The 14,505-nt window shown below is 37.8% G+C and overlaps 1 protein-coding gene across 14 annotated transcripts in view; it reads left to right on the top strand.

Annotated features, from left to right (window-relative positions):
- Window positions 1-14,505, top strand: part of Br-c (broad-complex) — a 182,779-nt gene that overhangs the window by 159,555 nt on the left and 8,719 nt on the right. For 6 of the 14 annotated variants that reach the window (XM_021346252.3, XM_021346254.3, XM_021346253.3 and 3 more), the window contains 4 exons: window positions 314-496; window positions 1,073-1,546; window positions 5,800-5,965; window positions 7,210-7,257. In XM_021346252.3, the coding sequence (XP_021201927.1) occupies window positions 314-496; window positions 1,073-1,546; window positions 5,800-5,965; window positions 7,210-7,257 (871 nt within the window). 14 annotated transcript variants of the gene reach the window in all.

Raw genomic sequence — 14,505 nt, forward strand, 5'->3', positions numbered from 1 at the left:
GCCTATTTCTGCCGTGAAGCAGTAATGCGTTTCGGTTTGAAGGGTGGGGTGGGCGTTGTAACTATACTGAGACCTTAGAACTCATGTCTCAAGGTGGGCGGCGGCATTTACGTTGTAGATGTCTATGGGCTCCGATAACCACTTAACATTAGATGGGCTGTGAGTTTGTCCATCTGTCTGAACAAATCTTTACTGTAAACATGAAGATCTAATTTATTTTAAAATTACTTGTCTACAGTTTTGTAGTTTCTAGACGGTATATAGATGTAAGTTACTTCCTTCCTTTGACTCAACACGGTCCGTTTCTTGTCAGTCCACGCCGTGCAAGCATCCAGTGATCGTGCTTCAAGACGTGGCGTACACAGACCTTCACGCCCTGGTCGAGTTCATCTACCACGGCGAGGTCAACGTTCACCAGCACAGCTTGTCCTCATTCCTGAAGACAGCTGAGGTGCTCCGTGTCTCCGGTCTCACACACAATGACGCTGCCCAGGGGGTATGTATCAGGAGACGATGAATTTATAGTTCAAACTATTTCACATTATTATAGATACTAGTGGTCCCCCAGTAGTGGAAATTTGACTATAATTAATTGAAATTAATAGTTTAAACATTAATATGGTCCTATTGTCAAAGACTATATCTCTTTAATCACAGATTTATTAAAGATAAACAATATTAATCTATTCTCAATTTAAACACTGACCTTAAGTAATAAAAAAAGTTTGACAATAAACAAAAGAGTTTATATGCGAGTGTGTGTCAAATACATGGTAGTGTGTGTAATGATTTTTTAATTGATTTCATGTATTTTTTATGCATTATTAAAAAAAAATGCATTCTCCTATATAAATTAAATCCTGTATATAAATTATAAGTGTGGGAAATTTTATATTTCTCCGTCTTCACGTATTAATATATAGATGATTGCGAATAATTAGATGACACCGTATGCCCCTAATGTCAGCAGACATCATAAAACGTTCATATTAATATAATTGAAAAGAGCTGTCTGTATAAATCATAGCTAAAACGAATAAAAACTAATTAAAGCATTTTTTTTCCCCAATAGCCCCTGCTGCAGACCATGCGGTCGTCAGCAGCTCCGTCACCCCACACGCCACCCCACCCGGCCCACTCTACCCATATACCGCAACCCTACCCTGACAAACTCGAGGAAGCTCTTCTTCAACCCTCATCCAGCATCCCGCCCATGATGCGCCGCATTCCTCTTCCTCCACCGCGACGCATGAGCTCCACTGACAACTCGCCTGACGTCATAAAGCGTCCACGTCACGACAACAACAACACAGAATCCCCACAAATGCACGCCGCCGACTTCTCGACCAAGAACCACTCGATTCTGAACAGCAGGGGTCACGAGCAGGGGAACAACGGAAACGGCATCTCCAATAGCAGCTCGTCACCTTCCCCGAGGCTGATGGACGAAGTGAAAAACGAACCGGTCGACATGATATGCCCTTCCAACCCTGATATAGATCGCTGCACGGATGACACACCGCCGCATACTCATCACCGACCAATCGTGAGTTTCTATAATTATAATCTTCTAGTTTCGCTCTTCCCCTCCAGGTAATTGCATCTATTATCGTTTGATTTCACCACAGCTTGAATATCAGTCGCATAAGTCATTTTTCTTTGGAGGTAGATACCATCATCCAGAGTATTATCTAGGCTGATCAGTCAGCAGTAGACTGCGGTGTAGATTTTTTCTATGATCGAAGACTATGGTCTGTATATATCTGCAGACGATGACAATTAGATGGGTTTCAAAGCCTCAAGTCCTCTCGATTTCTGGTGAACCAGAGCTAAGTCACATAGAGATACTGTATAAAATCTAATATTTAAAAAAAAAAGACATGCCCGCTGAGTTTCTTGCCAGTTCTTCTCAGGACGGAGGCTTATTTTTGTGAATTGACGGTAGTTCTTTTTGGCGTTCAACAAGTAGGTATGTACTTTCATTTATGTAGAATAATTATTATTATTTATTTGATTTGATTTGATTTGTCAATACTTAAGACTTAATTATCCTATAATCGAGATTTGCAGATCTGATCTATGTAAATTATTCCTTAATTTAAATTATTTTTACGATTTAATCTCTCGTTTTTTATCGTCATTACATTATCATGATACCTTAGTCGTTCGTGACCACGAAAACTGTAAAATATTCAAAACATCGGATATGACATAATGACAATAAAAAAAACTAGAGATTACATCGTAAAAGTGGTGTTAATTATTGCTGAACGTTATCAACCTTAGCTAAGTAACGCGCATACGAGATAAGAACGTGACACACACAAGCAGAATCGAATATCAAATGTCTTCACGAAACTACTGACTTCGACCGGAAATCGAACCGGACTCGACAAGGCAATCTGAGCTGAGAGACTACAGTTCAGCACAAGCCTAGCTACTCGCGTGACATTAGATATGATCAAACTTCAGTATGCTTCCTAAAAGAATTAAACATAAAAAAATAAACTTACTGCGCTTAGACAAAACAAACGCATCATTAAAATGGTTACAGAGATGTATTCAAGTGACGACCGGTAGGCTGTGCTTCGTAAATATATTCTGTAGTTCATTCAAAATGAGATTACTGTTTATTTTTATATAATTATACTTGTTACGAACAGAAAAACAAACGGTTGTAGAAAAGTAACTAATTAAAATATAATGATAACAAATATCTATTATTTGTCTGAGTCGGAACTACTAATATATAATAATAAAAACCGTAAAGTTATGTACTTACACGGTTTATTGACACGTTGATTAATTCTAGTCGTCCATTGTAAATTGTTTTTACTAGCTGACCTGGCAGACTTCGTAGTGCATCAATCGATAAATAAAAGACCTAAACTTTTATATAAAATAAACTTAAAACAAACAAAAGGAATCCGTCCGCCGGGGGACACATCAAAGGAAAAACAAAATTGTTATTTTTATTTAATTCCGAGCATTTTCATATTTATCTAAACCTTTTAAACCTTGTCTGGACTTCCACAAATGATTCAAGACGAGTTCTCGAGTTTTAGCGTGACTAACGAACAGCAATTCATTTTTATATATAGAGATATGTGGAAAAGTAAAGCGCAATAAGAAAATAATAAAATAGTAAAATGAGAATGGTAAATGTGAGATTAAATGCTAAATGCTTCTCGCCGGATCTTCTCAGTGGGTCGCGTTTCCGATCCGGTGGTAGATTCTGCTAAGCACTGCTCTTGCTAGGGCCAGTGTTAGCAACACTTCCGGTTTGAGTCCCGAGAACTCACCTACACGTTAGGGTGAAGCTGAAATAGTCTCTCAAGGCTGTCAGCATGGGTAGGGAAAAAAAATTGGGTCAATTAAAATTTTTAAAATATTTTTTGGTAACCTTAATCCGTCCCTTTGGTTTGTACTCGTAGAAACGTCTAGCTCTACCCGGAACCGACCAAGTATCCGGTGTCGATAATTCATTTATTTTTATCGCTCTCACGGCCAGTTGGACTGACCAGCGAATCGAAGCAAGAAAGTTTGACGAAATCTTGAAGTCATTTTCATCCAAGTCGTTTTGTTCTGAACTCATCAGTCGCTTTAAGCGTAATAGGCACAGACTACATTTTAAAATTAAAAGAACACTTCGCCTTTTTTCATATATACATTAGTTTAAGCAAAGCCTTAAACTGTCCTTAATTTCGTTTTTGATATAGCCAATAAAAAATTATTAAGCTATTTCTAAGTACAAAATTAATTATATTTGATACTCTTATCAACCTGCGTGATAATACAGTTTTACTATAAAAACATATGTACATATGTGTACCTACATATGTACATATATATATATAATGAAGGCTATGACAAGATAACACAGATAAATAGTATTCTGAGGCTCCATGTTTGTGTAGCTGGGTAAATGAGCTCACTGCACCCTTGGTGTTAAAATGGTTACCGAAGTATAAATTACCGCCTCCCCCCTTGAGACGTGAGGTCGAAACTTCTGTTGCATTGTCAAACGACTGTGTCAACCTGAAGGACTTATTAGATTATCCCTCCATCTCATTTTTACCATTGCACCTCCTTCCACCGGGAACATCTGGGTTCATCGATATATATTATATATATAATATATAGTGGTCGTGGTCATGCATCAGTCAAATCCTGCGATACCGATGCACTCGCGATGCGACGCCATGTGGCACGATGTTTCGCAGAGTGAGAGCCATCACTTATGCTGCAGTGAGTCATAGATTTTATGAGATCGGTCCATCGTGCTGGAGGTAAGTAGTCCGCGAGATCTTTTGCCCTCGACTTGGCGTACAATAAAGAATACTCTCTCTCTCTCTCTCTCTCTCTCTCTCTCCCTTTCTCCCTCTCTCCCTCTCTCCCTTTCTCCCTCTCTCCCTCTCTCCCTCTCTCCCTTTCTCCCTCTCTCCCTCTCTCTTTAAGCTGAACGTCCCTGTACGAGGTTTCTCGAGCGCTATGCCATGTCCTTCTTCTACCCCTATAAATATATGTCTCCAACGAGAGATACAGTAACTTATTTATTATAATTTTTTTCATAAATTTTAATCTAACACTGAAAGTTTTGAACATTATTCTGAATTCAATACGAATCTAATAAACAACATATATTATGTATATGTATGTATGTAGGTAACAAAAAAACATTAGACTTGTTCGACAAAAATTGTAAAATAAAAATAAATGAAATTCCATCAAAGATTAATTAAAGCTAGTGGTCCCGCAGTAGTCGAAATTCGACTATAATTAATTGAAATTATAAGTTTCAACATTATTATGGTACCATTGTTACAGATTTCGCCAAGACTACACTATAGACAAATATTCGTAATATTAAAGATAAACAATACTAACCTATTCTCAATTTGACTACAGACTTTAAACAATAACAAAAGTTTGACAATAAACAAAGAGTATATGTGTGTGTGTCAAATACATGGTAGTGTGTATGTAGTGTGTGTAATGTTTTCTTTATTGATTTAATGTATCTTTTATGCATTATTTAAAAAAAATATTGGCATTGTGCACGTCTTCTCTATATTCTATAAGTGTAGAAAATTTCATACTCCTCCATCCGCGCAATTTTCGTAAAAAGAGATACAAAGTTTTTGCTTCACGTATTAATATATAGATACATACCTAAATTTTAATGTCTAATACAATTGATAATAATCGTCAACTTATTTGAATATTTTTACTTGTCAGTTAGTGACGTTTATAAAATTGTTCAAGGACATCCTCCATGTCAATAGTAGGTTAAGTAGAGTAATTATTTAATGCATATCGTCAGTAAAATTATTTCCTTACATTATAAGGTTGATTAGTTTTCGTTATCGTGTTGTTTTATCCTATAGTTGTAAGGAACATTGTGTACAAACTCAGCACTTTTGTCTTGCTTATATATTTTTTTCCTACCTATGCTGATAGCCTTGAGAGGCTATTTCAGCGTAACTTTAACTAGTAGGTGAGCTCACGGGGCTCAAACCTGACGACATTGCTAACACAAACCCTAGCAAAAGCCGTGCTTCGCTGAATCTACCACCGGATCGGAAACGCGACCCACTGAGAAGATCCGGCGATAAACTCAGTGGGCTGTGTCTGTGGGTTAATTTACTCGTCGAGCCCTTCGTCGCAAGATGACCGGGTCTTGCTTAGTCGTGCGCACATGGCTTATCTTGCAAGCCAGAGATTTTTTTCTCTTGTTGTTCTTTTTTATGTATCTTTTATCGTGTGCCTAATAAATAAATTAAATTAAATTTGTCTTAGGGAGGTCCACCGTCGCGCAGTAGCTCTGCTGATGCCGAAGACCGCACCCCTCCCCCGCAGCTGCCGCCCTCACCATTCATTCCGCCCCCCGACACGAAGCTCTTCAACCCGTCTAACTCCTACAACTTTACAATGGAGGCACTGGCTCAACACTCGACACTAGCCGGTAATTATAATTATCAATATACCGCATGTTGTATAACCTCAATTATATGTTTGAGATGATTCCGTCATCTCGTTTTTGCCATCGCACCGCCCGCCACCGGAATAGAGATCATCCATACTACCTGGAGCCACTGCGTTTCTTCACAGTGCGTTTCCAGAGATATTTTTTGCCATGTACCATCCGACTTTGGAATGAGCTCCCATCCACGGTATTTCCCGAGTGCTATGACATGTCCTTCTTCAAACGAGGCTTGTAGAGAGTATTTAACGGTAGATAGCGGCTTGGGTCTGCCCCTGGCATTGCTGAAGCCCATGGGCGACGATAACCACTCACCATCAGGTGGGCCGTATGCTCGTCTGCCTACAAGGGCAATAAAAAAAAACTGCTATCCTCAATAATTACGTGAGGAAATTAATATGCGAAATTGTTTTTTTTAGGCGTTTAAAATATATCATGTCTTATGTAGTGCTGGAAGTAAAATTATTTGCATTTTAAATATTTGATTTAACAATAGAGATAAATCGTGATGGACGAACAACTACTTAGAGACAACGTGCTTAAATAAATAACGTTTTTTACAACAAACACTACCTAACGTGAGTCGTAAAGCACTGTTTCATTGGTTTATACGAATAGATGAGCTTAAAGCTCACTTAGCGTCAAGCGAATACCGGAGCCCGAAGAAACCGCGACTTCATTAATTACAAATGTTTTTTTTTTTATAGCTTAGATGGGTGGACGAGCTCACAGCCCACCTGGTGTTTAGTGGTTACGGGAGCCCAAAGACATCTACAATGTAAATTCCGCCACCCACCTTGAGAAATGAGTTCTAAGGTCTCAGTATAGTTACAACGGCTTCAAGCCGAAACGCATTACAGCTTCACGACAGAAATAGGCAGGGCGGTGGTACCTACCCGTGCGGACTCACAAGACGTCCTACCACCAGTAAAATTTCAATTATTAATCAATTAAGGCCTTTCAAATGCGGACCAGTTTTTTTTTCAGAAGAGTAATAATATTTTTTTTTTTTTTCATTTATGATTGAATATTTACTGATGGCCCGGAGGCCTTTCCAGTTTCACCAGGACAGGTGGGCGAGCAAAGGCTCAGCCAGATTTATAACATATCCCTGTTTGTCAACACAGCGGTGTTGTCATCGCGATGGTCTGATAATAAAACTTGATGATGGATCTCGTTAACCGAAATTAGATTTGTTAGCACTAAGCGTGGTGTGATATCCGCAGGTCTGCAGAGTCCTCTCGCTTCGGACGGAATGGCGAGCACATCTCAAGGTTAGTGCCGGCTTATCTGCCAACAAACTTACTGCATTACTTACATATATTGAAAGAAACGATATTTTTAATGCACTGTCTGTCGAATGCCACCATCACCGCTTCCTCTCTGCTCTGTCATTATTAGGTTTATGTATCATTAAAGGTTTTATATTTAAATTAAATGTATGAGGCAAATCACGTGACCTATGTAGTATATGTAAATATTCTATGTATATTTATATATCTAACTCTCTATATGTGTCTTCATTTGTGCTCTGTGTTCTATTTTTGAAATAAATGTTAGCTTTTGTGTTATGGTTCGATGGAGACCCGTAGGCGTTAATAGTTCTCGTCATTTTAATTCAAACGTTTGACCGCTCTGTTTTAATCTATGCGGTATTTTCTGAACATTGAACCAAAACGCAATGCGGCGTGCATGTTATTGTATTGTAACATAGTTTAATGTGTAATATGGAAGAAGATATGCCAGCTTGACATAGTTTTGAACGAAATATGCGCTAGGAACCCCTCATTCCCGTGTCTCCGTATTAGGATTTATTTTTCTTTTCTTTTTAATTTCTATATTACCATTACTTTTCTTTGTTCGTTTTCTTGTTTTTTTTTTTAATTTTTTTTTTTTCAAAATTTCATCATTTTCCCCTTTCACTCCACGTGCATTTTTGTTAAAAATAAAAAAAAACACTTCAAACGGTATCACGCACTTTATTTTCTGATTGGTTGTTGAAACGAAAAAAAAAATTATTTAAAAACATTACAATCATAACGTTTACGTAACAAGAAGATGGAATTTACAAAATTAACTTCCGAGAAAATCAAACAAGCCCCGCTCGCGGCCGCACGTACCCAGCGCCGTATTTATTTAGTCTTCCGAGGAACAGCTACGGTTGTACGTGAATCATTTTACTCTAAAAAACACTATCGAATTACGCTCGTTTACACGGCCCTCGGAAATGACAATAGCGATCGAACAAATCATTTAAAATTCACGAACGAAATCGGACGAAGGAGTCGAGTAGCCAATAACGTGGTGTGGGCTTTGTTTAAATACCAGACGTTGCGTCGGAGAGGCATCGTGCGTCGGACAAACAGGCGGTCACACCCATCACTACATCGCGCTATATCGCGCTACATCGCAGAGCTTAGTCGCGTTTTAGACGAACAAACATATTACTAATACTGCTTAGCGTCGCACGACGCGCCCGATGGCTATCATCAAACTGTAAGGGGGGTGGCGGTGCTTTCAGAGAGGCTATACGGAGAGTGCATTAAAAGTGCGTTCGAAGCTTCGACGGGCTAACGGCTTGTGTTGTGACCAGGTGGCGCCCGCACCCCCCAAGAAGATTACAGATGCGACCCCTGTAACAAGAGTCTGTCCTCGCTGACGAGGCTCAAGCGACACATTCAGAACGTACACATGAGACCGTCCAGGGAGCCAGTGTGTAACATTTGCCAGCGCGTGTACTCCAGCCTGAACAGTCTGCGCAACCACAAGTCGATCTACCACCGCAAGCAGCCCGCGCCGCCCGCGCCCGGCCCCTTCTACCCCGTCAACTGACCCCCCGCGCGGCCGCCACCCTAACCAGCCACCTACTCTCGCCATACTCTTGCCCTTAGATCGTTAAGTTTACATTGTAACTGTGCAGTCTGTCGCGACATGTTCCTAACGTTTGTAAATAGCATAGTTATGCATGCGCATCGCAAAACCTTTACCTAATCTGTATGTATGTATCGGTGCTAAACGCTAAACGCTAACGCTAATCGGGGCGACCGACGCTCGGAACCAATTGGGACGTCCACGATCGGTACACGCATAACCACCAACGATGTTCGTATTGAAAGCGCATTAGTCAAGCCGTAGCTGTCACTTAATGTAACGTCGCGCCTGAGTGGTACCCGGTGCCGATTGGTTCCCGAGGGCGGGTCGCGAGGCCTCGTCCGTTGACTAATGCGCTAATGTTGGTTGTTATGTGTGGCGCAGTGGGTCCCCTGGGCGCGGGCCACCGGTGCGAGGTGTGCGGCAAGCTGCTGTCCACGCGGCTGACCCTCAAGCGCCACACGGAGCAGCAACACCTCCAGCCGCTGCACTCGGCGCGCTGCACGCTCTGCCACAAGGTCTTCCGCACGCTCAACTCGCTCAACAACCACAAGAGCATCTACCACCGTCGCCAGCGCAACCCGCCGCCCCTCTCCCAGCCGCAGAACCTCTCCACTGCGCCGGAGCCCAAACTCAACCCTCCCCACCACAACATCGACTTCTACAAATTCAAAGACCAATTCAATGTCTAACAACATCCTTCCGCTGGCTCTTTCAGTTTATATGATCTTTATTAACGAATAGATTTTCATGATTACGTCCTTATTTATTGGAAAATGATTAGATATAGAGTTCAGATTTTGTTGATGATTTAAAGAGTATGTACTTTGTTAGGACATTCATTTGTTCTTTGAAGTCGTAGGGAGTGTGGTCGGCGATGATCCTCCCCACGAGAACATTCCAGAGCGGGGCTGGACCGCGGAAGATGTGTCACATCGCACCCTTTGCCCTTTGCCCTTGAGTGCGTGCAATACTGCGGTATAATTAATTCCTAGTGAACTTTTAACACGATGTTAAATTATGTGCGACAATAAGCGAATATATGAAACTATTTTGAGAAAAGATGAAAAATCTTGGTGCTGTAAATTTATATATTTAGGCTTAAATTTATATTGATCGAACGTTGTTCGTATATAAACTAAACAAATGAGGCATATTATTTTCACGTTGTGTTCAATATCCGGCATTATTTTTAATTTCTGTATCTATTTGCATGATCTCAGTTTTAGATATATTCGAGATTACTAAATCAAATTTATTAAAAAATATATAACGTTCTAACTAAAAATTTTTTATATACACAGATTTATGATTGGCTAAGGAGGCTTCCATTTATTTATTTAGGTTGTTTTTTTAAGACTGAAATTTCCACAGAGATATAGCACCAGAAACGAAAAATAAATAATTTTATTACGATATACATATCCGCAGACGCACTACAGTACAATACCGGACACTAAGAAAACACATACATACATACAAACATAACAGCAAGATGATTACGTTTATTTGCAAAAGTAGTTATTTCACATACAAACTAGCGCTTCGACAGTGAATCACTAAGTGCCATTCTGTTTATTTGTGGCTATTTTTCGTTTTTTTTTTTAAATTTCTTAGTCGTAATAGAAACTTGTGTTCGTTACTGTTTGTTGATTAGAATTAGTGTTTTTTTTTTCTTTTTGTTTCTCTATTGCTTTTTTTGAAATATAATTATTTTCATTGGAAGCGACCGTAACATGATGAGGCTACACAGACACACACAAACTATTACTTTAAGAATTTAGGTCGCATTGACTATATAGCCATTTTATCATTTATAGTCAAGGGAGGACGATAGGCGAAAAAACGCGCGTTGTAGACGCGACGTTAAAATTTAGTCGCATTTAATAAAACTCACTGTCTCTCCCTAGTTTTTTTTTTTGTTATAAAAATTCTACCACTATAGGTAATAGAATAATAATTTTAAACTAAAAACTCAGTGTTTTAATGTTCCTAAATTAATTAACTAAATATTGTGAATTTTTCGAGAAAATAACGTTCCATATTGTAATAACCTTTTTGCTTGCCATAAATAATAGATATTAAATGCCAAACTTCAAATAGCTAGTAGTTTCATATACATATATACATAATTATAACAATAGCTATAAACAATTATTTAAGTTATGTTCATATACTTTCAACAGCAACTGAATTGTTAATTACTTTCATATAATCTGGGCGTTTTCATTTAAATGTGTTTTTAATGTAATTTTATTTTTCTAGTTAAATGATCATCACATTTTCCGATTTTCAGTCACTGTTACTTCATTTTTTAAATAGGCTAATTAGGTTATCTACGTAAAACTTGATTAATTGTATAACAATTATTTTACATTTAATTAGTGCCTGCTTTACGTATATTGTGTTCTGACATTATGATACACATATAAAAGACATAATTCGCGGTATACAACTGAAGTTTTTCAGAAATGTGTTTGAAACACACTTTTTGCTTTACACTTAATTAAGAAGTATGAGAGGCTTACTAAAATTATTATTTTTTATAATACTAACAAGTTATATCGTTCTGTTGTTATTGCTAGTTAAATATTGCTTATTTAGTTGTAGGGACGCGCGGATGACGCATGACGGTCGAAATTATTTTGATGCGTTTTAAAAACCGCTCTTTACGCTAACGCCGCGTTTTCGCCGCTCGTCTGCGCACAATTTAGGCTTTATTCATAATTTTGTCCAATTGGAAGACTAGTGATTTGGTGCTAAATTAAAAAAAAACGTGCTTTAGAAAAAACTCGTAGATAAAAATTTGGTACGGAATTCAAAATTCTCTCTCTCTTTCTCTCTCAAAAAAGTAATCTTTTCGCAACATTCCGTGTTTTTTACTAAAAGAAAAAGTGTTAAGTTTTTATTTGCAGATAATTGCAGAGTTTTGAAATAGTAAGAACGTAGATTTGTTGTTTTTTTTATTAATTATTTTTTGTCTTAGTACTTTAGTGGTAGTTCTTCTTGTTAATTTGGGTATGGGAATAATAACTTAGTTGACTATTTTAGAATAAGGGGTTTATCTGAATTTGTAATAGGTAATAGTGTCTACATTACTTTTTTTATTTTTAATTCTACAGGGATGTGCTGCAATGGCAGTGCGGTAAAAATAGTCGGCGATTTCTGTTGTGGCACAAGTAAATTATCGTTAATAATAAAAGTCTTTCTCGGATGAAATGCCAAAAGTAATAATGCGCTATAGACTGATTAGACTAAGAACGAGTTCGAAATTGTACACTATTAGGCGTATTATGTAGTTCAAAAATGTATTTACGGAAAAAAAAAAGCAATTTTATAAAATGGCGGCATCAGGATATGGCGCGTGAACGGACGTGATAAATTTTTTTTGGTATTATTGAACTCGAAATTTATTGTGAAATTTACGATCTTCTTTCGGTATAAGGTGTATAACGGATCTCAATGTTGATTTGAGGGCTAAGAACTACACCGTGTTCTAAGGAGCAGGACACATCCCTGTCAAAACAACACCCTAGTTAGGAATTTAGCAAGTTTAAGACTGTTTCTGTGACCTGTTATCTATCTAAAATGTTAAGGTAATGATTTTTTTTATTATTATTTCAAAACGCGCACGCTATGTGCCCGGCGACTATGTCTAATGTGTTCTATATACTTCTTGTTGGAATTTTTTTACTTATTTTATAAGGTGTATCCCAAATTAATTTATTGGTTGTTGTATTGAAAAATTTTATATATTTTAGGTCGTTTATCGATTCGGCGATCTTTTTTTTTTTCGTTGTTGATTATTGGCATATTTATAAACCAGTCCATTACGTGAATTCCGAGGCGTTTGAAATTAGAAAAAAAAAGAAAGAAAAAAACAAAAGTAATTCGTCTTCCAATTTAAAACGTCAAGTTTTCGCAGTGCGTTATCGACTCTATCCTGTTTTTAAAAATCCAGAGACAATGGAGACATTCAGAAATGCAACGCTAAAATGAATATCGGTGATTGCCACAAAAGTAATGGACTGCATCTAACACTTTAGGAGAACATCAATCACTTATTCATATCTAGTAATAATAAAAATAGGTTTTTTTCTTCTTTACTTTTTAATATATAATCGTGGTAAACTACTCATAAAAGTGTAACATGTAACCGTTAAACAGAACTTCATAAATCCTAATCGATGGTATGTCGTTTTTAAATAAAAACAATTATTCAGAATTTATTGTCGTTTTTTATTTAGAACATCCCCCTTGCCCTATAGAACATATTTTGTTCGGCTTGTATGTAACACAACGTAGATTATTATTTGTTTTAATCACGCTTCGCCAAGCCCGGCCATTTTGTTTTTTTTTTCGTTAATTTCCCGCCATTTCTCTGCATGTTTGTTTCTAACACCCTGTCATCGGCCTCCGCAGCTTTGCCATCATTTTTCGTTTTTTTTTTAATTATTATTATTGTTTCATTTCAATTTTATTATTTTCACGTTTTTTTTATTTTTTCATTTTGTATTATTTTTCAAAAAAAAAACCACTTGATTTTCAAAAACATCTTTTGTCGATTATGTCAACCGATTGTATAAAAGGGTTACCAATTAGAATATGAAAAACTCCCCAAAAAGTTAGGATGATTATTTTGTTTTGTACGCGCCCGGGGACCAACCCCACATTTGTTTTTTGTTTTTCCGATCTGTTTCCAGGTAAAAAGTTATTCTCGTGTACACTATGCGGGAAGGTACTGTGCTCAAAGGCCTCCCTGAAGAGACATATCGCTGACAAACACGCTGAGCGTCAGGAGGAGTACCGGTGTACCGTATGCGAGAGAGTGTATTGCTCGAGAAACTCCCTGATGACGCACATATACACCTACCACAAGTCGCGGCCAGGGGAGACGGATCAAATCCGGTTTTTTTAGTGACTACTCGGACGGAGTTGGCGCGGCATGCGGCAGCACTCGTCTAGCAAAGAGAACCAACACGAGACCAACCAACACTCGTCCGCCGTTCTTACCATCAATCACAAAGGTTAGATATTGCTTCCAGTAGACCAAAAAAAAAAAAACAAACACGAAACTAGGTTTACGAAAAACGATCTAACTCATTAACAAAACGTTATTGTTTCCGATTTCTATTAGCGACTAAGCTAGGTTAAAGAATCCCTTTTCGTTTTTTTATATATATACATATGTATATTGTTTTCTTTGTTTTATTTATTTTTATTATTTGATTTTAGAAGTTTATTTGAAAGGTTATTATTTTGTATTACACCCCCTCCCCCGAGCCGAAGGCCCTCCCCTGTCGGGTTTCGCAGTTTTGACGTTGTTGTGTTGCTTGGAGCATGCTTCTATCATTTTTGTTATCACGTGTTTCTGTGTCATTGTGGTTGAAAAAGTTTCCATAAGATTTTGAATATTATAAAATCTCGTGATATTACTGTGTAGTTAGTCAATGTGTACAGTGCATTATTATCTTAGTATTTATATGACTATTACTATTAACCTCATACATTGTGCTATTATAAACTATAACTTTCAGATTGACGCGTAAGATTTAATTGAAATCATGCATAATTGAATGTCTTTTCATGTTGCCAGCTAACAAAATTCGGCTAATAGAGAGCGCACGAAAGCGAGTGTCAGATTAACAAAT

This window comes from Bombyx mori, chromosome 8 (assembly GCF_030269925.1).
Source record: "Bombyx mori chromosome 8, ASM3026992v2".
In the NCBI taxonomy this organism is placed as follows: Eukaryota; Metazoa; Arthropoda; class Insecta; order Lepidoptera; family Bombycidae; genus Bombyx; species Bombyx mori.